The sequence below is a fragment of the Pagrus pagrus genome, assembly GCF_965226575.1.
Source record: "Pagrus pagrus genome assembly, chromosome: 4".
In the NCBI taxonomy this organism is placed as follows: Eukaryota; Metazoa; Chordata; class Actinopteri; order Spariformes; family Sparidae; genus Pagrus; species Pagrus pagrus.
The window spans coordinates 20,400,293-20,427,374 of record NC_140188.1 but is presented as its reverse complement, the minus strand read 5'-3'; the positions used below and the strand labels follow the sequence as shown (position 1 = coordinate 20,427,374).

General features: G+C 42.1%; 2 protein-coding genes across 5 annotated transcripts in view; one reads left to right on the top strand and one right to left on the bottom strand.

Annotated features, from left to right (window-relative positions):
* The window catches only part of egfem1 (EGF-like and EMI domain containing 1), a 63,904-nt gene that overhangs the window by 15,931 nt on the left and 20,891 nt on the right, over positions 1–27,082 (bottom strand). For all 4 annotated transcript variants that reach the window (XM_084351605.1, XM_084351606.1, XM_084351608.1 and 1 more), the window contains exons 5-23: positions 25,949–26,071; positions 22,024–22,146; positions 20,020–20,145; positions 18,728–18,850; positions 17,211–17,333; positions 16,778–16,915; positions 16,552–16,674; positions 15,686–15,808; positions 15,101–15,337; positions 14,874–15,002; positions 11,716–11,844; positions 10,846–10,974; positions 6,694–6,828; positions 5,569–5,703; positions 4,450–4,575; positions 3,855–3,986; positions 3,472–3,600; positions 3,182–3,313; positions 2,702–2,830 (exon numbers count right to left, since the gene is read on the bottom strand). In XM_084351605.1, coding sequence (XP_084207731.1) covers positions 2,702–2,830; positions 3,182–3,313; positions 3,472–3,600; positions 3,855–3,986; positions 4,450–4,575; positions 5,569–5,703; positions 6,694–6,828; positions 10,846–10,974; positions 11,716–11,844; positions 14,874–15,002; positions 15,101–15,337; positions 15,686–15,808; positions 16,552–16,674; positions 16,778–16,915; positions 17,211–17,333; positions 18,728–18,850; positions 20,020–20,145; positions 22,024–22,146; positions 25,949–26,071 — 2,544 coding nt within the window. The remainder of the gene's footprint in view (positions 1–2,701; positions 2,831–3,181; positions 3,314–3,471; positions 3,601–3,854; positions 3,987–4,449; positions 4,576–5,568; positions 5,704–6,693; positions 6,829–10,845; positions 10,975–11,715; positions 11,845–14,873; positions 15,003–15,100; positions 15,338–15,685; positions 15,809–16,551; positions 16,675–16,777; positions 16,916–17,210; positions 17,334–18,727; positions 18,851–20,019; positions 20,146–22,023; positions 22,147–25,948; positions 26,072–27,082) is intronic.
* LOC311256508 (EH domain-containing protein 2-like) lies at positions 7,625–10,813 on the top strand. The gene is made up of 6 exons (XM_084351609.1): positions 7,625–7,917; positions 8,019–8,195; positions 8,409–8,506; positions 8,915–9,327; positions 9,419–9,583; positions 9,672–10,813. The coding sequence occupies exons 1-6, from the start codon at positions 7,697–7,699 to the stop codon at positions 10,230–10,232; spliced, it is 1,635 nt and encodes a 544-aa protein (XP_084207735.1). The 5' UTR covers positions 7,625–7,696; the 3' UTR covers positions 10,233–10,813.

Sequence of the window (27,082 nt, the reverse complement as noted above, 5' to 3'; positions counted from 1 at the left end):
ACCAGAGTTCCTTTTTACTGCGACCAAATGAACTATTTTGATGCAGACATCAAAGCTGCAGACCAGAAACGCAGCACGATCCGCGCTAATTGAAGAAGTGGTCCAGTGTGCAGGACCCATGTCAGCACAATAGCTCGTTTCCTCTGACAAAACTTGACTGAAATGTTTAGAATCAACCTCAACGCCACAAGAATACTCAATGAAACTATGCATTTTGCCATAGTTACAAGCTTTCTGGGTGTTTTAGAAAGCCTTTATGTCCGTGAATAACATAATGAAAGCCAGTGCATGGACAAGAAATCGCCCACGTAGAATCAAACACTCAGAAGGAAAGTCATCTCTTTCCATTTGAATGCTGTGAAACAGATGAACACAAGAGGATCTGGTCCTTCTCACAGCCCAGGCCTCTTCCTGACTTCTCCTGAAGGAAGAGGCCCCAGCAGAAGACTGAGAAACTGGACACCTCTGTTTGAGCAGAGAAGGCCTTCAGAAAACAGAACCGAGTCAGACCGATAGCCCTATTTCCACAGCAACGTCCAATCAGAGTGACGTCTGCGTCTGAGGCCATTAGACTGTTATGACTGGGGACGTGAGGCTCTGCTCTAGTGTGACATGGCCGTGATTTACGATGCCCCACGCGCTACGGAGGTGGTATGAATTTCTGGTCCTGGTAGTACACTTATACTAAATCTTACACTTTGTAATAACACGAGGCCACTTCAAGTCAAAAGACTATAATCAAGAACAAATCTATTACGTTGTTAAGACTCCTGGACTGTCGGTTTGTCTTTGGGCTCAGTAAAAATATCCCCATGATGAGAAGAATATAAGTTACATGAAGGGTTTGCTATGGCAGGATGCTCGACTCTGCAGCCTATGAAATACAGTCCATCTATCCCAGAATGACTAATACAAATTATATCTTGGGATTTGTGTGGTTTTAAAGTGGTTTTGCTTATGACATTACACGGACAATCTGATGATTCATCTGTGTGATGATTCACTCAAACCGGGGAGGAGATGAGAAAATCAGAAGAATGTCCTGCAGCGCCCTCTAGTGTCGTAAGAGTTAAAGGCAGCCGTGCCTTCAGTGGGGATGAGGTGAAACAGATGGGCTGACATATCTGTCGCATATCACTCAAAGTTCAACAAGGTCAGGATGGATGATTTAACAAAGCATCTGAGAATAAAACTCAAACTGGCAGTGCCTTCTGAAAGTATCCAAACTTAACTCAACATATTTTAACATATTAGATGTGAAAATTAGGGCTTTGATTCTCAAATAATCTGGATATTATTGTGTAGGTTTACAAATTAATCAATTGGATTAATCATTTAGTCTGATAATAATAATCATCATCATCATCATCATCTTTATATTAATAATAAGAAAGATCATTTAAAAAATGTCAATTAGAGACTAAGTATTAAGACTGCTGCTTTTGTCCAACCAACAGCCCCAAAAATATTATGTTTACTACCTAATAAGCATTGGAAAATGAAGTAATCAGACCTTTTATGTAAAGGCACTAATACCAGACTGAGTATCAAAGGTAGAAGTACTCATTATTCAGAAAAAGCGTCCTGGTCAGTAGTTTACTATTGTAACAGATGTTTTTGGTTTAATACTACTAGTTACCTTAGTGGCAACACGACTCTTCCCCCCCGAGCGTTTCCAAGTGGTAATACTGTTTGCACCGCTGTTGCAAAGACAACTGGATCGTTTGGCGTTTCGGTTTTCCTCAGGGTCACATGAGTTTATTCAATCATTTAGTCTTTAGAAATGAAGAAATCCTTTTCCCCGGCTGACCGCGTGCCTGGGGGCAAAATTGTATAGTGATAGCGAGGTTTAGAGAGCCAATGCAATCAAACAATCAATTCACCTCATAATGATACGTTGAGGCAGAAAGCTTGCCATTGACTGTCGTCTATTGCCAGTTGAATATGAATTTTCTCAACCCATAAAGGAACACTTCATCTTTCAGTTTATCAGAAACATTCACATTCAAAATTTTATATGACACATGGTTTTCACGAGACAGGAAGGTTATGAAACATTGTGATCTGAAAGTAACAAAAGCTATGTAGATAAATGTAGTGAAGTGAAGTAAAAATATTTGCCTCTGTGATGTACTACATCAATACCATACAAGTATGAAGCTGCATCAAATGGAAAAACTCAAGTAAAGTACAAGCACCTTGGATTTGTAGTTAAATGTGGCCAGAAAATGTACTTAGTTTCATTCCACCTCTGCTCATAAGACGAGGAAAAGCAGCAAATCCTCACAATTCAGAGGCTGAAGTGTTTTGTTTGGATAGGTACATGTGCAGGACAAAACAAGACATGTAGGGACGGTTCTGTGAGAGATCATCTTGGATTATCAGTGTGAGGGAAAAAACCTAGCAAAACAATATATTCTTATGGTTATGGAACAAAACTGCAGCTTTTAGTCAAAGACGGACAGGACTTTCCAAATAATCCCTCTCATACATAAATTTCAGTAAAAAATGCGCCACATGGACCTTGAGTCAATACTTTAAGTCTCTAAAATCATTTAACAACCAGTTTGTTATTCTAAACTGTGTTTCACAGTTAAAATGACTCATAACGTAACAGACAGGTTTGGATAACTTCCCTTGTCTCACAGAGGACACCACCAGGAGTAGTATAACAGTCACTGATCAACAAAAGAAATCTTACTTTTTTCACAGTGAGTGCCAGCGTATCCGGGCGAGCATGTGCAGGCTCCGCTCACATGGTCGCACAGGGCCCCGTTCTGACACTGGCACTGCTGTGCACATCCCTGCCCGTAACTGCCATTCACGCACTCTACGAGCGAACATATGAGGGAGGCAGATCAAGAGGGATTCAAATAAAACAACATCGTAAATCAATATCCTAAATATGTCAGTCTCGGTTCACAGGGAATACTGTTTTATGTTGTGTCATGCGGTTAATAATGTAGCTGTTGTGACTTTCCAGAACTGTAGGAGTTTTATATAAACAAACCAAAGTATTCAGTATATTCCAAGTCCAAGGAAAACATAAAACATGATAAAATGAAATATCCAGGAAATTACTTTCAGCATTGTAAATGAGCTGAGAAGATGTTATGAGTGACAATCACCCCTAGGTGGCAGTGTTTACTAAAATATAGTGTGTGAAAAGTGGTTTGCTTACTCTCTTCACAGTGGTCTCCAGTGAAGCCGGCCTCACATGCACACTGACCGGTGACTGGGTCACAGCCCGCAGAGATCTCTTTGCACTGGCATCTGCTGAGGCAGCCTCGGCCCCAGTAACCAGATTCACATGCTGTGAAGTTAAGCACGGGGTTCGGAAATGTTCAGCGTGAGTGCTTTCGCCTCAATTATGTCATATTGTCATCTGCCACACTGACTTGTACTTTCTAAAATCCCATAAAAAACTGAAATGAAGTACTTCATTATGATTTTTATAATTATAGTTCTTACATGTTGCACAGTCGTGGCCTCTTTTGCCTGGAGGGCAGACGCAGAGTCCGGTCTGTGGGTCACAGGTAGCGTCAGGGTGGCAGGAACAGTGGAGTAAGCAGCCTGGTCCGTGGAAACCTGGAGGACACTCTGTACAAAACATGACATTCATGATGTCATGCTTTAGTAATCCAGATTTTTGACTGACACATGCTTAATCTGAACTAAGACATTTCCTTAATTAAAATGAAACTTTGTTTTAAACACTAAAATAATCTTAATTTGATCAATTACTTAACTGTTGTTTAAATCGTGTCTTTAATTGAGACACACCGACTCAAATTAATGATCAAAACAGTCTTTTAAGGGCAACAATCACATTTAAATTGTTTCTTTAAACTCACTATTTTGGCAGTTGTTTCCCATGAAGCCTGCTTTGCAGTCACACACACCGGTCTGCTTGTTGCAGGAGCCTCCGTTCTCACAGTTAGGACAAGATGACTGGCACTTCAACCCCCAGAATCCATCAGGGCAGTCTGAGAAACATCAAGCATCTTTTAGATTAAGTGAGCTACTTATGACTGGTTTGTTTTAGGGAGGCACCAAAGAACAAAACCATCCCGGTGCTTCAGTGGGCTACAGATAGTTCTGCGGGCTCATAATGTCAGTGAGTTCAAGCTCAATCACATGTCATCACATTTTCTTTAGTCTACCATAAGATAATAAGGCTAAAATGTCCTGAAACTAATACAGGTAAGACAATGGAACATAAAACCTACACTGCAGAAACTCAAAATCCTACCAAACATATCGAAGTCAAAATATCTTGTAAGACTTGATGACACAATCACCTAGAAAGAAGCGTTTCAGTGAGACTGTTGGGACTATTTTTTCCCCCTGTTACTTATTGCAAGAGAGAAACACCTTGTATTCATTGTTTTTGTTACTTATTTTTGATGTGGTGTTATTTCCAGTGTATGAATAAATAAATAAATATACCTTCCTGACATGAGTGTCCACTCTTCCCAGCAGGACAGATGCACTTTCCGGTTATGGGATCGCAAGGAGCTCCTCCACAGTCACAGGTGAGACGACAGTTCTCGCCGTAGCTCAATGATTGGCAGGCTAGCAACACACAACGGATTAAAATGTTTTGAAAAAAAGAGAAACGAGCAATCGCAGTGTAACACACACAAACACAAGGCGGGGTTGTGCAACATTGTGAAATCGGATGAAGAAAGAAATACTAAATCATGTTCTGTTTATTTATCCAGCCTCTGCCAATAGCTTCTGCAGTAGTAACTGAAGTAAATTGCCCCTGTCACGACCTGGCCTGCAACTTAAGCGGAGTCCAACCCAGAAAATGTGGATGGCTTTTATATTTTATATTTGGCTTTGACAGAGCCGGCAAGCCAAGGCCTGGACTGTGCATTAGTGCTGACATACTGTAACTCTGCTCTGTTATCTTAGTCCACTCCTCGGAGACGCACAGTCATGTTTTTACCAGAGCCTCCTGAACAATATTCAGTATCACAACACAGAGGCCTGAACTTTCCATCAACCGGCAGAGTAAACAGCCGGAGGACGCCCTGCTGAGGAGGAGCACTCATACTTTCGGTTGCGCGGTTTGTACTGACAAGAACACCTGCACTGACCAGGTGAATTCAAGACAGAGGCTTTTTAATTTCACCCACTAAATCCACTCATCCATCAAAGGCAGCAGAGAGTGAATAGAGAAGGGCAGGATAAAGAAAGATTTATAGGCGAATTGAAAAATGTTGCGACAAAGGTGGAGAGATTCAGACACTCATCCATAATCATTTGTGTTGACATATAGTTTATCGCAAAGGTCACACATTCGCTCAATCATGAAGTGTGCAAACAATAGTCACACATGTAGACACAAGTGCATGAGGCAAGCCCATGCACTTCTCATATCCACACGTGCTCACAGTGAGTGAATCCACGATGACTCTTTATTATAAAAGTTAAGGCCACAAGAGGGCGCTGTGGAGTCAAGTTTTGGAGTTGTAGTATGGACTGGGTGATCTGCCTTTCTGTGGATGAACAAAGTTGTCTGAATCTGAATCAGTGTATTGAAGCAAGTTTTCATCTCACCCAGCTGACATTTATCTCCATGAAGGCCTGCAGGACATCGCTGGCTGCACTCTCCGGTCCTGGGGTCACATGACCCTCCACCTGGACAGTCACATGGCTGCTCACAGCCTGCGCCAAAGAAGCCCAGCTCACATTCTGCATAGGGACGCATACGCATACAAAACAAAGGGTAAAGATTAACAAATAATCTCATAGGCAACAATATTATGAAACTACTTAACACAGACAGGTTTTTGAGATCTTAAACAGTGACTGGCTTGATCACGAGATCACAGTGGGCTGTTCTATAAGAGCAATCACAGCAGCTTCTTAAAGAGACGGCTTCACCAAAATCAGTGTTACCTGTGAATGCAATATCGGCCAAAGAGATGTCTTCGCTCGCTCTAAATAATAGAGCAAAATAGCTTGTGGTGCTCAAAGCATAAAAGACAGTGGCGCTTTTCAGAGATCGTGACCTGATCCCTCAAGATACCTGTCACTGACCTGTGTGTGCAGTTTCATGTAGGAACTAATTTCTCTCTACCAAACCATGCCTGCCAGCCTTATCAGCGATGGAAATGTTTAATAACTCATGGATGAGGGGCTAGCTAACTGAGCTATTGAAGCTAGCTCATGTTACAGCTCGTCCATAGGGAGATTCTTGGTGATACAGTGTACTTAAGTACCTGGATCAGGATCTCTGGAAAAAGGTTCCTTTATATTAAAGGGAAGGCAGGCATCCCTATGGTCCATATCTCCCAAACTCTGCAACTCACACTAAAGCAATCTACATGGATAAACTGCGCTACAGGTAAGAGGAACAATATGTACTTTTGATTTTGGGGTGAACTTTCCCTTTAAAATGCTTTTTTCATTCCAGACCATCATATCAAATCTGCATATCAAAGCGTATTTCACCAAAACCACTGAGATTACTGTAACTCTGGTCCTATTCCTGCAGCAGGAAATGAACCCATCAGTCATATTTACACTCAATCACCTTGTGACTGAGACTTAGGCCGTCGCATGAAAATGTCTGCGTGCATGGATAAACATAACCAAACCCAAATCATAGCCATTTCCTTCCTTGCATGTGCCGAGGCTGCCGTTGGATAAATGAGTTGGCGATCTGTGAAGTGCGTATACCTTTCTCACACTGTGGGCCGTGGTATGCGGCCTTACAGAAACAGCGGCCTGTTTTGGGGTCACAGCCAGTGGAATGTTCTTGAACACAGTCACATTCCTTGGAACAGCCTGCGCCGTGCGTCCACCTGGGACAGGCTGAGGGGCCGGACACGATCCATTTGAAAACAGACAAAAAGAAGGAGTTAGGTTTGATGCACAGCCGTGAATGGGTTCAACATGTTCTCACGCTTGTTTGACGCAGTGCAGAAAAATATACACATGAATTCTACTTATATTCAGATTTCGGATAAGGTGTTTTTAACAGGTTAAGCAAAGAAAACAAATTCTCTGGATTTTCTGTTTGTTTCGGTTAAAGTGCTCGTGGTTAATTAAGAAAAACACTGACATGAAACCTTCTCTTCGATCAGATTACATTTGAGTATGAGCTAACGGACACACCCAGCCACCATGTTATCACAACATCAGACTTCTGCGAGTTTGAGTCACGTGGCCATGCCTCCTGTTTCACTTGATTTATTGAACTTCACACTAAATTCAGCGATTCATCATTCATAGCAGCTGCGCAACTATGAATCTAACTTGAGACTGGGATGACTGTTTAAACAAGCATAGTTTGTCGTGTTGTTGCTAACTTTCTGCAAACTTTATCAGCAGCACTGAACAAATGGATGTAGAATGTATGCAAGACTTTAAGACTGAAGCACCGCCACATCCCCGCTTATTATTTAGAACAATAAATCTGCACGGATTTTGCCAAGATTGTCCCAGCTCAGCAACAAAAACTCCACTCCACCCTGTCCCTCTCGACACTGGCTTTATGTTAGGTGCAGCTGCAGGCTCTGGTTACACCCTCTCCACCCTCTACATGGCCCGCTGCAGGATGGAGCAGACAGCTGTGAGAATCTGATAATATTCCTTGTGCACATTCCTCCATCATTCAGTTTGGTCTTAGAAGAGCGAGCAGCTTCCACACTGAGAAAATTGAGAGCAGAAATCCATCGCCATGTCCATCCGGAGGCTCAGGAGCAACCCTAAAACACTCGGGGATGTCAACCTGGTGACAGAGGAGCTGAAGAATCTTTATTATAAGAGGCTGCTGCCGATAGAGAAGTACTATTCTTTCCATCACTTCCACTCTCCGAGCTATGAGGATGCAGACTTTGACAACAAGCCGATGGTGTTGGTGATGGGTCAGTACTCAACAGGAAAGACAACTTTTATCAGGTAAGAATCAGAACTTCCACACTGCAGATTTGCGAATGTACTCTGCTGACCGATCATTAAAGGGTAATCATTTTGGTAACGGTGGGTTGGACTTGCTTCAGGTATCTCATAGAACAAGATTTTCCTGGCAGCAGAGTCGGACCTGAGCCAACCACTGACTGCTTCACTGCCGTCATGTACGGAGAGCCGGAAGGAATCATCCCTGGCAATGCTCTCACAGTTGATCCGAAGAAACCCTTTCGCAACCTTGACCCTTTTGGAAATGCTTTTCTGAACAGGTGATGGTAATCAACAGACATAAAGAGTGTAAAGACGACAGAGGGAGGTGGAGGGAGCGTCTTTACTGAAACAAACATTGCGGTGTGAAGCCATTCAGATATGCATTCATTTAAATTAAGGGTAGTTAGAAATAGTAAAATACGGAAGCTAATTTCCAACAATGTGAGGGGGAAAAAGGATATTATATTGTATATGTATTTTTTGCTTTGCAGGTTTCAGTGCGTTCAGGTGCCAAATAAAGTCCTTGAGAGTATCAGCATCATCGACACGCCAGGCATCTTAACCGCTGCTAAAAGAAAACTGAGTCGAGGTGAGACAGAATACCTTTCTAATTTCCATCAGGAGGAATTAAACGGTCTTTACTTTTTAGTTTTTTTTTCATTTTGAGTTTCAGTTAAGTTGAAAGGCATTGTTGCTGTCTGGATGATTTAAATTCCTGATAAGAGAAAACTCCTGGTAGATGCAATGAATACTTCAGCCCAACATAATTCAAACACTTGAATTCAGGAGCACAGCAGATGAAAGTAATATCACAGTGAGATGGGAGGAGAGTAACTGAGCAGTCTTCGCTTTGTTTTATGGATGCATTCATCTATGGGTGTAACCAGTGAAGGCCACTGGGATATGTTAAATTCTCCTCAAAGTCCTGAGGCAGTGAGGCTTGCCCCATTACATACTGTGTTAATGAAAACCCTGTGTTTTCGTTCCTTTTCCCCAGGCTACGACTTCCCAGCAGTGCTGCGCTGGTTTGCAGAGCGTGTGGATCGAATCATCCTGCTGTTTGATGCACATAAACTTGAGTTCTCTGATGAGCTCACTCGGGCCTTTGGGGCTCTGTGTGGCTATGAGGACAAGTTGCGTATAGTTCTGAACAAAGCTGACAGGGTGGACTCGCAGCAGCTCATGAGAGTGTACGGCGCCCTCATGTGGTCGCTGGGGAAAGTGTTTCGAACCCCCGAGATCTTGAGGGTTTACATCGGATCTTTCTGGTCAGAGCCCAGGCAGATGTGTGACCACTACCAGCTGATCGAGCTGGAGGAGGAGGATCTTTTGGCCGACATCAGGAACCTGCCTCGCAATGCTGCAGTACGCAAGCTGAATGACCTGGTGAAGAGGGCACGCTTAGTGCGGGTAAGAGATTCTAATATATATTTAGGTAAATATCTGAGATGCAGTTATGGTGATTTTAGGTTTCATTTGAGCTTTTTTTCCCCCCTCCTAGGCTCATGCCCACATTATCAGCTATCTGAAGCAGGAGATGCCAACAATTTTTTGCAAAGAAAGCAAGAAGCACAATCTGATTTACCAGCTTCCTGTGATTTATACCAAGATCCAGCAGCAACATCGAGTCCCAGCCGGCGACTTCCCCGACTGCACCAAGATGCAGGTCAAACATTACTGATAATTGCTGCAGTTTTTGTGATTTACCTCATTGTGTTCTGTGAGTCTTACATGTGATTGCATATATTTTTCAGGAAAAGCTTTTGGGTCAAGACTTCTCAAAGTTCAAGACACTGAAACCAAGTCTAATGGCTTCCTTGGATAAACTCCTGACCAGTGACATAGCGAATCTGGTGCCTTTACTTCAGCAACAAGAACTGAGGAAGAAATCCCTCCATGGAGTGTTGGACGGTGACTTTTTGGGAACATTCAGGCCTGAGCATTTCAAGAGAGACCCTTTCAAGGAACTCTGCATTGATGACCAGAGCAGTGAGGCAGATTTCGACGAGTGGGCGGTGGAGAAATTCAAGCCGAAATACGACGAGATTTTCTACAACCTCAGTCCGAAAGAGGGCAAACTGAGCGGCACAAAGGTCAGAGAGTGGATGATGACCACCCTCCTGCCCAACTCTGTGCTTGCTCATGTCTGGAGGCTGTCTGATGTAGATGGGGATGGCATGCTGGACAATGAGGAGTTTGCTTTGGCGGTCCACCTTATTGAGGGGAAACTGGAGGGTCACTGGCTTCCCAGAGAGCTGCCGTCTCACCTGGTGCCACCGTCGAAGCGGCTGAGTACAGCCAGCGATGAAGAGTAAACATTACATTGAAAAAAAGCTGAAGTTCTGTGTACATTATGTAGATAATTTCCACAATCTAGCCTAATCTGGTAGTAGCATCCTGCTGTTTAAACAAAACTAACAAAGTGTACAGTGCCTGCTTATTTGTATGCTAATCATGATATCAAAACCTTAAGATATCATATTTTCATTTCTCATTTCACTTCTGCATTCAGTCAAATTCCCATAGGAATAGGAAAAATACAACAGTGATTATCTTAAATTAGGTGGAATTCTCCTTTAGGATCTGTATTTGTTTTATGTTCATGTGTCACATTACCCTCATGTATTTCATCGTCATTATTATCACTAGGGTTGTTGCGGTATACTGTTTTCACCGCATAGCATGTTATGGAAATTGACGATTTTCACTGCATGTACATTTGCTTATCTACAGTATTGAATTCTGTCATATTAGTGTTACTGAAAATCACTCCATCTTCTTTCAAAATGGTCATAATGTGAGATTTAGTAAAAAAAAACAACAAAAAAACCCCACTCTTTTCATTCCTGGTCATTGTTACACATGCTATTGTAACCCTAATCTTCACCATTATGCACATTTAGATAATAAGGTCAGGTCGGTACTCACGCAGGTGGCAGAAGCGGCCGTATAGTCCAGGAGAGCACAGGCAGCCTCCATACAGACGATGGCAATGTCCATTGTTGGGGCAGTTGCACTTTCTTCTGCATTGCCTCCCGAAATAACCCCTCGGACAACCTGCAGACATGAATAACCGAACTTCAGGATAGGATGTCTACTTCTGTAAAGTGATCTCCACTGTGATAAAAGCAAAGGTTTATATGTCCAGTGTGTAGTGTTCTTGTTTTAGAGTTTTATATCTACAGAGGGAGTGGGTCGTCTTCTACAGTCTGCCATGTTGCTCCGCCATGTTTCTACGGTAGCCCAGAAAGGACAAACTAAACATTGACTCTAAAGAGGGCTTTTTGTGTTTTTAGCGACAGCGGTAGGGGAGGATTAGACGAGGGGTACTCAGTTGGTTGCAATCTGACAGATGTCACTACAAGCTACACACTGGGACTTGGTTGAAAAAAAAGTTAGGATACAGTGGTCATCTCAAATTGTAAGACAACGTCTGTGGCAGTGTCATGACACTGTCAGCGCACACTGACTGTAAAGCAGTCTTGCAGGATCTCAGACATTTCCCGATGTTTTGCTCCTGTCTTGTGAAATATAGTGGTTTTATCCTTTCAGACTTCTGAAATGTATTGAAATGTATCCATTTTGGATGATGAATTCAATCTTCTGTTGAACTGCTTACAATTTAGAGACATACAAAGTATGACATCATCCTCAGGAGATATTTCTTCGTATTAAGAGGTATCAAGCTAAAAATGTTTGGAACCACTGACTTAGAGCCGGGTTGTTCTATACACACCTGTGTGTGTGTGTGTGTGTGTGTGTGTGTGTGTGTCTATAAAGGCATGTGTGTATACGAACCATCCTCACAGAGCAGACCCTGTACCCCAGGGGGGCACAAACACTTCCCAGTCACTGGGTCACACGAGCCTCCATTCTGACAACGGCACAGGCTGTTACAGGCCTGCCCGTATGTCCCCTGTGGACAGGCTGGACAGGGAGAGGGGGGAGAGGGGTGAGCAGAGCATTGACACCTTCATGGTTGCAGCACGACTTAATAAATCAAACTGTTAGGAATTCCTCTGATTCTGAAACCCAGACTCATATGAGAGAAGAGAAAGTGAATGCAGCCAGTGTGTGTTAAGAAGTCAGTCAACACTTCCACCTTCCATCCTGTCTATCCCCATGGTGTGTGGCCTCCTGACACTATAATCTCTCTGGCCTTGTTAGCAATTACAACATGAACCAGCTGGCTGTTTAAGACGTGCTTGGGTGTTACAATCCATCATGAGAAAGTCCGCTTGAATTCCATGTCACACTTCTTCACAGCAGTTTTATGTCTGTCCATGGGAAGATAAGCCAGTTTGAAATAACGGCATGACAGCACCTTGTAATACCGAAATGTTATCAAAGTCACACAAACCTTTTTTCACACAAAGATTGAGTGCTATCACTTTCACCACACGTGATGTGTACATTCTGAAACGCAAACCAAGTAAGCAACAGTACAGTGGGTGGGGTTATGAGGCATTGTTTCTGCTTAATAATGATGGAACTGATGGTGTTTCTTAAGGCATGTTTAAGCATGTTGAGGCAACATGGAAAACATACAGAGCTGTTTAAATAGCACAAAATACAAGTTGCCAAATGATTTTAGAGCATTTGTTTTTTGTTTGGCCAGAATTAAAGATATATTTTGTAGGAATTATGCATTAAAATGTCTTGAAACTACTAGAACTTTGTTATATATTTGGTTGAGTTGTGTCCTTCATTATCCCAAATGGTTCCATCAATGTTGAAACCCAGAGAAATCACAAGTTAACTCAAAGTAATGGTGTGTTTAATTTGGTTGCCAGTCTATACTTCCAGGATAGGGAAATCGAACAAGACTAAACTGATCATTTGTTTTTATTTACGTTACTCTTGCAGTGTTTATCCGCCCCAGACATCCACTCTATGCGACTGTTTTCAAGAACATTCCACTGGCTGTGACCCCAAAACAGGCCGCTGTTTCTGTAAGGCCGCATACCACGGCCCACAGTGTGAGAAAGGTGTACGCACGCCACAGATCACCAACTCATTTATCCAACGGCAGACACTTTACTATACATTAGCCGTGAGCTAACGTTAGCAAGTTACAGCAGACACCAACGGTTTGTGTGTCTGTGGTTCTGAACATTACAGCATCACAGAACATACACAACGTAATCATCCAATAATGGAGGTCACCTCCGCAGATTGCTGCTGCAGTCAGGTTGATAAACAGGAGTGAAGATACATCCACTTTTTAATCCAAAAAGTTTAAAAGTCATCTCTGAGCTGTCGGTGAGCAAAAACCGATACGACTCCAAGTGATTATCCTCCAGAAGGTCTGGCTCTGCACCTGACTCTCTCACCTGCACTGAGCAGCTGCAGTGGCCATGCCTTCCCAGGCTGGTCTGTTGGGCTTTAAAATTGGTAACGTTAACATTACTGTCATGATTGCAATTAATAAATTATTAAAAAAAATTTAATTTGTACTTTCTAATTTGTACTTTTAATGACTTAATAACCTTCTTTTTTACTTTTACTTGAGTAGGATTCTCAAATAGTGCTTTTCACTTGAGTTTACTTGCTTGTCTTCTATCTGAAAACGCTCCCCATGTCCAGATCCATCACCTCCGGGGCTTGCATCTGAATACCGCCACCTCAGGAGCGTGTTTCAAGAGGTGACAGATTGCTTCGAACGGACTTGTCCCACGTGGCTGTCCTCTTATGATTACCAGCCTGACTCAGGTTCAGACCAAAGACAGCCATTAATCATGGAGCTGGATAGGAACAATGGGGCTTTGCTTTCCAACCCAGTAGTGGACATCCTTGGCCTCAGGCTGCGCTCTTGCTGTGGGCCCTGGCCTCGCTCCAGTAGCAGACAGATTGATTCCCCCTGTGCTCTGTGTTCTGGAGCCCATAAACAAGCCAGCCTCCCACGCAGAGGAGCCGACAGGTTTTGATACATGGCCCTGGATCGATGCACACTGGGAGCTATCTCATCTCTCTCGAAAACTAGACCACATTTCTATGGGTAGTTCAAATAGACTGAGAAGAGGATGCGTCCTGTGGGAAAAACCTGGTTGTGTGTGTGTGTGTGTGTGTGTGTGTGTGTGTGTGTGTGTGTGTGTGTGTGTGTGTGTGCATGCTGCACTGTTAACATTATACACCTGTCATGTATATGATATGGCCATTAATTATCCATTTTGGTCTCCTGTCCCTGTACATTTCTTGGCCAGAGAGTCGTTTATTTTTCCTCAAAATGAAATATTCAGGTCCCCAAACTTTTGAAGGAAAAGTTGGACTGTTTGAGAAATACACCTTCTTACTAATGTGGGGTCACCAGCATGCAGAAAGTTGTGATATATTTACAGTGAAGAGAGGGCACACAGTGCACCCCTGAGTCAATCGTTTCACATTTCACACCTTTCTTAAAATGAACACTTGAACATACATTAGTGTGATAAGAACTACCTAAAATGATGGAAACCATCTTTGGGAAAAATTTTCTTCATGTGAGTTTTCAGTTTGGCCCATATCCCGTTGGACAACGTGGAGGAGGCAGGTTTATGAGCTCTACTGCATCCAGCCACCAGGGGGCCATTGAGATGTTTTGTCACTTTTGAAGAGATGTCATGTCGTCCATCCTTATGTCAAACTGGCCAAGCTAAGCTAAGCTAACAGGCTGCTGAAGGTGGCTTCATATTTAACAGGCCGATGAGAGAGGGTTATCGATCTTCTCATCTAACTTTCAGCGATAAAGTGAATAAGCGTACCAAAATCTCAAACTATTTCTTTAAATTATCACAGGACATTCTGGATTAAAAGTCTGTGGATTCTTTAAGGAAAACCCAACATTCAAGCATCTGTATAATAGTGGTGAAGGTGAGGTTTAACCCACTGCAGGACATTTCAACAATTTGTGTAGCAAAGAAAAGATGTGACACACAATGCAACAGCTAAGTGTAGAATGTCTTGTTTACTATACTCACTCATGTTGCAGATGATCCCAGTCCATCCAGGTGAACAATCACATCGGTCTCGGCTCTCACTACACACTCCGTTCACACAGTCTTCACAGCTCACACTGCAGTCGTCCCCAAACGAGCCATCAAGACACACTGAAACAGAAATAGTCGACTGAAAATTACATCTAGTAATTCTAGTATTTCTCACCAGGCATACAGCTTAGTGTCATCACTCACACGTTTTACTGTACCTATGTTGGTGTCCAGTCTGAGCTCTCCTCGACGCTCCCTCTGGATCTCTAATTCTTTCTCACCATCGCTACTTTCGTCATCATCATCATCAGTGGCATAACGGGAGTGCAAGGCCGCTGTGTACTGCAGGAGCTGAGGAGCCTTGCGGAACAGCAGGTCTGGCAACCTGTGGACTTCCAGGTGCTCGTCCTCTTCCTCCTCGTCCTCCTCTTCTTCCTCCTCTCTGCCATACAAAGCTAAACACACGCAGTAATAAGTTAGGGTAAAATTATTTTAGATGAACGGCACACTATGTCTTAAATTATCCGTGAACAGCAGCTCATGCCACAACAACTATGGTTGTCTACGTGGTTCTGTCGCTTCAAACATGGCCGGAAAAATATCCAGTGGCTTCATACTAATCTTGAAACACCGGATCACATACATCTACTCTAGATGTGATTCTACACGTGTAGAACTGGCGATATGATACTATGAAACATACCAGTGTAACGTATCCCTTGTTTGCAGAAACAAACAATGCCAACAGTTTATTCTGGGTTGATTTGATCAAAAGAATGACTGTAATACAAATGTCGACTCACATATGCAGGAGTGCTGGTCCTGATCCAAGCGGAAGCCCAATCGACAAAAACACTCATAAGTTCCCAGGGTGTTGACGCAGTAGTGTTCACAGCCCGAGGTCTCTGCGAGGCACTCATCATTGTCTGACAGAAGAATCCACAAACAACACAGCTAAGACAAGAAAAAGGTAATAATGGCCTAAGTCTGATGGCAGAATAAGCTCAGCTGTGCCTTTTAGTTGTTTTCCAATCACATACAGATGCCGATTTTGTTCCACCTCAAAATACTCATTTGATTTAAAGGTGCTATATGTTTGTTTGTCACACCAAAGTTAAGCTAACGATCGTTTTGCTTCTATTTCTGTGACTTCTTTGTTTGCAGACGAACATGGTTTCTTGCCTTTGTTGCACTTCTTCTTCATCCTCTGTTGGACTTAGGGCAGACTAGTTGCTACAGTAACTCACCGCTGTTTCTTTAACGGTACAAAGTGGTATTACGAGACAGGACAGACAAAGGCTAGCTGGTTAGCATGCTAACTTCAGGAGAAATCTCTGCAACACAACAAATAGTCGTCTTTGACATGATGTCAACACGTATTTCCAGTTGATTATTTAAGGTAATTTTGAATTGTCTTAAACTAAAGATTCTTACATATAGCTCCTTTAACTCCTTCTATCCAGGTGCTCTAGATTGTGGAAAGTTTGCTCCTTAATGAGTAAAATGTTTTGCTTCTTGTTTACTTCTCTGAAATGGTCTTGAAAATGCTTCATTTCAGCTGAACAATCAGTTACTAAATGACTTCTGGGATTTTGCATACTGTGCCACAACAGGAAAGCACTAAAAAGCAACAGACTGGGCAAACTGCTAACAAATCCAGCAGTCTTACCATCGCAGCCGCAGCCGTCTGGGTGCAGTCTGTAGCCAGCCCTGCAGCTGCACTCGTAGCCGCCCGGGTTGTTCCTGCAGAAGTGACTGCAGCAGGACTCCCCACTGGCACACTCATCGCTGTCTGAGGCAGGCACGCGGTGGTATAAAGAAGACAGATGGATGAAAATGAAAGAAACAAAGACAGAGAACTAAACAATGCCAGCATTACAGAGAGAGGTTCTTACCTACACAGGTCTTCCTGTCCCGGTCCAGCTGGTAGCCGTGGTTACAGGAGCAGAGCGGCCCGTTGGTGGTGTGCTCGCAGTGATGAGAGCAACCACCGTTGTTCTTCTCACAGCTGTTGACGATCTCCATCTCAATGCCTGGAGGAGAGAGGACCGAAACCACAACTAAAGTGCATAACCAGAGCTGAAACATAAGTCATGGGGCATTTATGAGGGCTATTTTGGTTTGTCCCACTCTTGTAATTGCAGGCTACAGATGAGGAGAGGAAGAACTGCATTCTGAAGCACAGTTACAGTAGTTACTTTGCCTTATTTACAGGATGAAGTTATAGAGAGAATTTGCACAAAGCAAATAAAAAGCACAAAGCAATGAAATCAATGGTAGCTGAAATTTGTAAAAGGCTGATTTGAATTTCTATAGTAATTTACTTACGGTAGCACTGTTTGCCATCAGCACCAAGTTCAAAGCCCGGGTGACACACGCAGCTGAAGGAGCCCAGCATGTTGACGCAGCCGTGGGAACACTTGGCCCGGCCCGAACTGCATTCATCAATGTCTATAGGAGAAAGATAATAAACCACACAGATGAGCACAAAAAATGGCAACGGTTTGTGTCTGTACATAGACGCAAAAAAGACACACAGAAAAATAAAAATCCGGTGAGCATGAGGAAGTTGTGACGGCAAATTATTCATATCAAAGATTTATCTGTTTTACAAAGTTGCACAACACTCTTATACACACATATCTCGAGGTCATATTGAGACATTTCAGAGTTGATATATCTCTTCTTGTCCTCTATGACTGGAAATAAGTAACCTAACACTCTTGGCCAAATGCAGCTTCCTCTCAGGACCAGAGGGGCCTGCGTTATTAAGGTTCATACTGCAACAGAAACACGTTTTTTGAAACAAACACAAATGGACGTTGACACAAATAGTTCATACACCACCTCAGAGTCCTTGTCTGAGTTCTGGCCACACACACCACAGACACGTGTACACTTATGTCACTTGTGGGGACTTTACAAGGTCTCATATTCATTACCTGGAGACTTACACTATTCCCAACTAGGCCTGAGGTGATATTAGATATTATGGCATATTGCAATATTTTTTTTTATAAGGGAACCAGTGACCGACCAGCTGCACCTAATATTGTACACTATTCTGTTATATTTGCGAGTCATTCTTCGCACTGAAGTTTTCATAAATGTGTGTCTGTGTTGCTGCAAAGGGAGAAGACGTTAACAGTTTATCAACCTCTCAGGCTTGAGATTATTCACACAATTTATATTACTAATCAACATAAAATACAAATACAATATGATAATTGATAATATCGTCTATCTCGATATTCGGACCTTAACCCTGACATATGATTCACAAAGCAGACACAAACACAAAACACACACGCACAGTTACAAATGTTAAGGGTCTCAGGGTCTTGGGGGTCGGGTAGCCGGGCCTGTAAGAGGCTGAGGATAAACCTATAGTAATGCCTTTGTTCGAAGCTGTGTCTCTGGCACTAGAGGTTAATGAACCAAACACACACTGTGAAGACACACACACACACTCTCACACTGTTAAGAGAGTATTATGTGAAAAAACTGCATTCTTAAAAAATCTGGATGTGAAGATTTCCAAACAATGCAGCAAACACTTCCTCCAGCAGGAAGGCTTTGTCAGGTCTCAGATTACTCCTTACTGGCTTCTTCACTCCACAGGTGGAGCAGGAGAAATGTTAGTGAGCTGGACTGAGAGAAAAGTTTCCAACATCAGCCTCCCAAATCAATACCGGTCTGTTGCTTCCAAAAGACGGTCTACTGTGGCTGTAACTTATGGAGAAATCATAAATGTCATCCTCTTAAACTGTTGGATATATCCCCTCTCTAATTTCTTATGTGGATACAAGGTATGTGCATGTGTGTGTGTTTGTGCGATTCCTCACCTTCGCAGTTCCTGCCATCTCCAGCCAGTGTAAAACCAGGTCGGCAGCTGCAGTGAACCCGGCCGCCTTCTGAAAGACACAGCTGGGCGCAGCCTCCATTCCTCTCCTCACAGGGGTCCCTCACTGAGGCACACAAACACACACAGGAAGAGAGACACACGTGAAAATGAAGCCAGGTCAGCCCAGCAGCTGATTCTCTGACCTTGCTAGTTTGTTCACGAGTACAAATTTAATTCTAAACCACGTCTGGTTATGATACCTGAAAGACGCCTGGTAAAACTCACAGAAAATATTTTAAAATCCAGGAGAAATGTGAATTCCTGCTCTCTACTGTACAGTGACTGTTTCCGAAGCACCAAAGCTGGCAATGAAAAAACTTATATTTGCCGTAATTTGGTGAAATTCTCAACAGAAGCACCTAACTCATATCTCTGTTAACTCTGTTTGTCCACATATATATATTACCATGTTCCTATTCCTAAAAATATCTGTAAAATCATCCTAAAACAAATATCCCAGTCCAGCCCAAGGTAAATGTAAAGCTGTTATTGAACCATTTGGAGTATAGGCATGATTTGGAGCTTGTGAAACCTCTGTTAGTGCTTCTGGCATCAATCTATAGGAGTTTGAACACACTGAATTATTTATTTATTTATTACAAGCCTGCAAATGACCTAGAGCTGCCCCTATTAGCTGAAAACACAATGGGTCCATATCATATATTCTTACATGGTCCAACTTCAAATTAGATAACAATATCACTGAGAATGGACACTTGATACTTGTTTTTTGGAGTAAATATTTGGGCAACTCGCAAAGAAAATGCAATTTTGTGACCTCAAAACGCCCCTGCCTGTGAGTAAGAGGGGCAAGAACTCATTCTAGCTCTTTATTTCCTTATTTGCACTAACTCTGTGCATATAAAATAGTTAACAACACATACTTAGTGGAAAATTGGCCTATTCAAAGAGCAAAACGCATAAAACTACATAAATTGCAGAGTTTCCACGTTTATGGCTTTAAAAACTGTAATAAACTATATATTACTGGATTAGAAATCTTATTGGCTACATGATGAGGAGGCTGGTGTCTAATTGGCTAACACGATCACTCATTGGCTGTTTTCGGCTCTAGGGCGGGCACAGAAGCTCATATCTGCTCAGATGAGCTGTCACTCAAACCTCTGCCATCTCAGGATCTCCAGTGTAGAGAGATAAGGATGAAGAACAGACGGCCCGCTGACTTTTATCAGGTTACATATTGTTGCATTGTGAAAACAACAAATTACTTACATTCACAGTGTCTCCCATCTCTCCTCAGCTGGTAGTTCTTTCGACATTCACATTTGTAGTGATTGTTCCCCATGTCCACACACTTATGCTCACATCCACCGTTCAATACGGAGCAAGAGTTCACCGCTAAAAAGGGAAACGAGACACATGATCACACATTGTAAATAAGCGCAGAAACCCATCAGCTCTGGTGTTCACTTACAGAATTAATGGATGTCCAACTTTGACCAGAATGACAGATATAATTGGATTTGTTGGCAATCTTAAATGGCCTTCACACCTCAAACTGCAGCCGCGCAATTATGGAAAACACTTGGGTAAAGGCTGGAAACTGGAAAATGATATTCAAGCCGGGTCCGACGGGTGCCCCTGGTTACTTTCTAATGATCTTTCCATCCCATTACTTCTGTGATTTAATGATGTGCCAAATATGAATATCAGCCCTGTGCCTTCTGGGTGCTCTAAACACAGACATGATGACACAGGCGGGCTGTAAAACCAAGAGAACGGCTGGCTTTGAACATTGATGACTTCAACAGACACAATTAGCTATCCCTCTGCCTCCATCACTATCCTCTACCACTATGCCGCGGTCTAAGAATGGGAATATCAAGAATGAAAAATAAGAGCAAAAGCAACAGAGGAGTACTCACTTTCAGCAAGTAACAAATTCTCTCATTACCCACAGGTTTTATGGCGCTAAAAAGGGAAGAAGTAATTTAATTCTTATATTTCCCCTTTCACATGTCAGAATTTTCCACTACGATTAATCATGGAGGCTCAGCACTCCTGTTCTTTAAAGTGTTATTGCACTGATTTCATAACAGTGTTGAGGATATTCTTCCAGGCGTTGTCACACACTTGGCTGACACTGTCAAAGTTGGTCGAATACATTTATAAAGTCCATTTGATAAGTTGTGTAGTACCGTTTGCCGCTATGTCTGGCAATTACTGCTGCCGTTCATGTGGTGACGTAAAGAGGAGGGAGAGGATTGCTCATTGCAAAATGGATAGGAAGTTAGCTAAAATGTTGACAATGGTTGCGATTGTTAAGTAGTGAACATTAGAGATTTAAGATACATAGGCTAAGTGTTTATGGTCTTTATGCTAAGCTAAGCTAACAAGCTGCCGGCTCCAGCTTTATATCTTAAATATACAGATTGTGGTGCCTTTAAAGTTAAGTTAGTAATCTAAATATGTTATTAATTAAACAAGTTATAAGGTGAGCTTAAGAAGTCAAACATTAAAAACATTGTATTTATTTGCATTGATTTATGTTGTGTGCTGCCATCTACTGGTCAGGGGTAATTTTTCAGTCAAGCACATTCTTCAGCCGTAGACTGACGCTGGACTCAGCGTTGCTGCTGAATACATTTCTGTTACGCGCCTGTCTTCAAGTCTATTTGTCTGTAAGTAATGTGTAAATAACTGTGTTAAAATAAATATCAAACACTTGCATTTTAAAGGAATGTCAGGTTAGTAGCTTTACTATTGGTTTGGGTAAAATATGCTCTTCGAGATGCTGTCAGGTAGCTAGCTCTGTTTAGTAATTGACTTTATGTAGTAGTAGATGTGTTTTAATACAGTACAGTGCCTCTTAAATGTCAGTAGGCATTGTGCCTTTATGAAGTTACGTATACCCTCTGTTTGCATGTGTTTTTGTTTGTACTAATTTATGTTCTTTTCTCTGTAATGTTTCATTTTTCAAAACAATATAAAAATAATACAAGAAAAGTCAAGCCTTGTGTGTTTATTGGAGGACTTCTCAATGTGTCTGTCTCGACACACTGCAAGGGCAGTACAGTGATATAAGGGAGGCATCAATTTCATGTCTAACTCTTGAAGGTTTTAAACTGCATTGTATCCGTTCTTCCTCCACACCACCGAGGAAATGTTGTGAAATATCCATCAATATTAATGAGGGGAAAATGCAGTGTGTTTGGAGTAGAATGACTCTTAAAGTGGTCCCCACAAGTGTAATAAATACTTCTGTTTCGTACTTACCGATGCAGGTCCGAGCATCAGCGTGCATGCGGAAGCCTTCGCTGCACTCACAGTGATGCGAGCCCGGTGTGTTGACACACGTCTGCTGGCATCCTCCGTTGAGCTCCTCACACTCATCAACATCTAAACACACGCATACATCCATATATAGACATATCATCACTCATAATCATGCACAGGCAAATGCTCATTAAGAAACTTTCCCGTTCATATAACAGAATATTGTTAAAAACCACAAGTCTGCATATTAAAAAGAACCACTTCAGATATCAAAACATTTCTGATGTTGTGGTTCTTTTTTTCTGACTTTGTTAGAAACTGGAGGGTTTCTGATTTAAAAATTTGGTCAGTTGTGGGAAAATAATGATTAAATGAATGGAAGCTTAAATTGAGCAGCTAGACATTTATTACATCCTTTATAGAATCACACATCCAACTTTAAGGCGGTCTAATTAAACATTCCATCTGCGGCGAAATAAAGAAAAATGAAAAACACATTTTTACTATTACATCTGAAGATTTAAAGAGTTGTAATTGTATCATTTTGACCAGATCTTAAACATTTCTTCTATTTAACCATTTGCAGAGATCTACGTGTAAAGTTTGGCTGTCACATTTAAGCCCTGCTATCACCACTTCCCAATTTAATAGTGAAGGAAAATACAAAAATCTTAATTTGAAAAGCCAGTGTGTCATAGTGTCTTAGCAAGACACTGAATCACCATCACAATGCCACACTGACCCTGTGCTTTGACTGCTCTGGAAAAAAAAACATGTATAATGTAAATGATGAACAGCTTATCGCGCTGTTTGCGCAGTAGCATGGTAGCATGTGTGCAGTCAATTTGTTTCCTGAATTGCATGTGGCTGCACGACTGTTCCACGGAGACAGAAACCAGCTGAGAAGACAACATACCTGAACACTCAAGGACAATCAGGCTTTACTACACATCTGGACAACACATCACACATCCTCCTCACCTCCTCCCGGTTGTCATCTCTGACTCGCGAGGGCTTTAACAACTCGCGCTAGCGATGACAGAGTAGATGTGTGTGAAGAGGCGAAAATAATGTTGCATTTACCCTTTTTTGGGGGTGGAAGTGGAACATGTGGTTCAGTTTATTTGAGCATGCAACACTACTATTATTTAGGTTCCTCAGAGGTCAAAGCACTTCCCAGTTAGTGCAAATATTAGAAATCTTTTTCAAATACTTTGCGTGTGTGTGTTCATGTGTGTGTGCGTGTGACAGACCCGTGGGAAAAGCTCTCTCCAGAATGATCTCAAGACTATTTTAATTAGCTTGTTTACTATAAAAAAAGGAGCTAAATGGAGGAGGAGGAGGAGGAGGAGGTGTCAAAGTGGAGGCAAGCAAAAGAACCCTTTCACACCCTGCATATAGTGTGGATTCATATTCGTTAACCCAGTTTAGTGAGACAAACAAATAATCAGCACACAGCCGCCTGTGAGGAATCACATATTCATGAACCGTCCTATCATTCTGGGCTCTTTTGTATTTTAACATATTGGCAGCTATTGTAAAGGAAGCCTAACATGCAAAACAATGGACGCAGGGGGAGGTTTGTCAAGGTTAATATACTTATTGGTCTCCTCATGTGAGAGGATTTCAATGGGAGGCACACAATGGCTGCTTTTCAGCAGTGAGTGAGCTGGTGTGTGTGGCAGCAGGGGTGGGAGTGGTGGCGGTGGTGGTGGTGGTGTCAGAGGTCGAGGGGCACGAGGTCTGAATGGTATGGCATGACACCGCCTGGCTCTGAACGAGGCTGCTGAGCTAGCATCTACAACTAAACAATGCGGTGGAGCAAACAGGTGGTCTTCAGAATGAGCGCCACAGGAGCTGAATTTACTAAAAACCTGAGGCACCCTGGTGCAAGAGCAAAACATTTTAATGTGGATAATGAGGATAGGATTTATCGTATGTGTTTGCTTTAGTGATTAGTATGACTTCCACAATCAAATTCTTTCAATTTCAGCTATATTTCCATCACAATTTAGGTTAAAAACAGCAGTGCAGCAGGTAACTCAGTGAAGTGTGAATGAAAAAGGAGGTGATCTCACACAGCTTTCAGTTTCCAGACTGCCTTACTAACTTTGAGATTTCCACAAAGATTAAAAAAGCTCCTTCAAGACTTCATTTTTCCTCAAGAGCTCCGACCCAAACTCACAATCTTTCCCCATAAATACGACCACACGCACGATTCACACAAACGCCTGTAAAAGAAGAAGCTCACAGCTGCTGAACCTGCTTCCGCTCGTCTTCTCCACTGCTCAGCTCTCAGACTTTAAATTATTACCAAGTGACAATATCCTGTCCTAAGGGTTAAAGGTCGGAGGCACTTGTTCACACCTGTAGCTGTAAAGAACAAATGGGCCTCAGTGCTGGACACTAACTCGGCGTATTTCTGCCAGATGAGACGGCCAAACTGAGAAAGCGTGCCATCTGAAAGGAGAAGGTTATTAGAAAGCAGTGCTGCCTGCGTGGCTGGCTCAGCTCTTTACAGCCTGAAGTCTAGACGGTTAAGTAGGTCTTCAGTCGGTCAAAGTAGGCTAGAATCTATTGACCTTAAACAGCAATCATTTATGCAAAAGAGTCAATGAATGCATTCAATTGGAGGACTTATTTGAATTAATATCCAAGCACACATCCATTTTATGAAGCTAAAATATATGACGATACCCTAACACACTCGTTACACTTCACACCGTCACACCGGTAATGTGTTTATCGTAACGGTTGTGTAGCGTAAAACTCTCGGATGGTCATCAAATTATCTTTCTTTGAAATTCCAACAGCGAGAAAGTTAAATTTAATATTTTCATACTAAAATAAAGACAAGTAAAAGCATGGATTTAAGGTCTGCGGTAGGGTTTTTGAACAGTGGAAGCATTGTAAAGGAATGTTTTTTGATGTGTGAGTTTCTAGGGCTTGGCAATATATACAATATATGTACATTTGTTGAGAAACACTGAATGTAAACAAAACCGTGCTTCTTTATAATGACAGCTTCACGTAACCTTTAACCTGTGCGATAATGCACACTGTACAAATTGCACTGCACAGAGGATTACATGCAAATAAAGACTAAAAGTAAATGGAGGCGTGAATGGGGATGTTTGAGGCAAAGAGAATAATGTTTCTATATTATCTGTGAGAAATTAGCTAAAGGGCCTCAAATAAAACAATGAATCAACTTGCATGTGTACTAGTCAGTAACTCTGTATTTCAGTACAGTGGAGAGAACATCAACAATGATTGGATTTACCTGACTGAACATACTGTAAGAGCCTCTGTCTACAGAGAAGCTGTTGTATAATCATTTAATTCAGAGGGTGGATTTGATTTGAAACATTTGTAATACATAAAATCAAATTATGGCAAATACTTGTTTTGGTTTACTGTTAGTGAAAACAGCCATTTTCACAGACACAATAACTAAATCGAATTAAAATATCTAAACCGCACCTCAGATTTTCCTCCATTACTGAGATTGCATTGACCACCATATGTGAGAGGTACTGTTAAGTGGGGCGGCAGATTGGAGCCAGCTGTTTGTCTTAATGTTTCTGTGCGTGGGCATGTTTTCTGCTCTAAACACGGACTGAAAACATACAACTAGATTACATTAAGCATTTGGGAACAGTTCAGGATGAGTGGGTAAAATTAATTGAACTAGGCCCGGGGTTTGTGCAGGAAAAGTTGTCTGTTTCCACTTTAAAACATGTTACGGTAAGCATCATGTTATGTTGTTGGGTTGTTTGAAACATAACAGGAATCTAACACCGGGTAAACTCATTTTTATTCTAACATTTTAAAAACCCGGTGCAGGAAGCCCATGCTGAGCAGGGAGCCTGCTGCAGTCCGTCTGCGTTTGTGCACAACAGCTACATCCTGATGTCCATCTTACCGTGACATGCCTTGCCATCTGGCCCGAGTCTACTGCCCTCAGGACACTTGCAGTAGTAGCTGCCAATGGTGTTGCAACAGTAGCCCTCACAGCCGCCTTCATCCACTTCACATTCGTTAACATCTGAAATAAAAGGATTAAAAGACAGGTTTGACTAACAGAATGAACAGAATCCACAAAACACTGCAGCTAAATCGATTGTGAGGGCTAAAGGTTCCTCGCCCCCTTTCAGCTAACCTCTCTCGCTCTTTGCCGAGTTCCTTTGTGTGTGTTTATTAGTTCAGCAGGACGGAAATCAACAACACTTCTACAGAGTTTGTGCACTGATTCTCAATCTCTGAGAATCAGTGCATTCCTGGTGTTAAATAGTAGAAACTGAAGCTATAACTCACATCTTCCCACACGCTGTGGTTCATCAACTTAATTCAAAAGACTGAAAATTTTGATAACTTCATATCTAGACCAAAAGCAACTCATATCTCACCTCATAAAACATGTCAGCACTTCCCTTCTGTCATAACTGTGTATCTTATCAGCTATTTCCAAATAAGCCATGTGTGCTGACCCACTCTGTTTTCATAGTTTTCCCATGTTTCTCATGTTCTTACTTTCTCTGAGGGCGAAATGGTTTCTAGGTTTGTTCCTTGTTAAGCTCTTGTACTCCAAAAACCCTCAGGCTCCTTGTCGTGGTGCCTTATGATGATGATGTGTGTGTGTCACCGCTGAAGAATGTCTTTAAACACATTATACTTACATCTCATATATCAAAGCAGCATTATGTAACTTTTTACCTTAAAATAACAGCTTCAAATCATGTTGATGGTACAGAGTCTTATAATAGGGTAATGGTGTCTCTGTCTCAGCCACTCCACCCCCCTATCACTTGTGTCTGCACTGTGTAACTTCAGTGAGAGGGTAGGATCACAGCGTTACATACATGTTCACTTCAACATACAAGTTTGTCAACACATGACATTGTTATGTCGTGATGAGTTTTGCTTGTAGTTAGCACCTACGCTAAATCTGACAAACTGTTACAGACCTGGGATTGTGTTTACGACAGTGGTGTTGCACTCAGAAACTGTGGGGGGCGCCAAAGCGCATCGCAAATGCCAATTTCTACATAATGTTGCC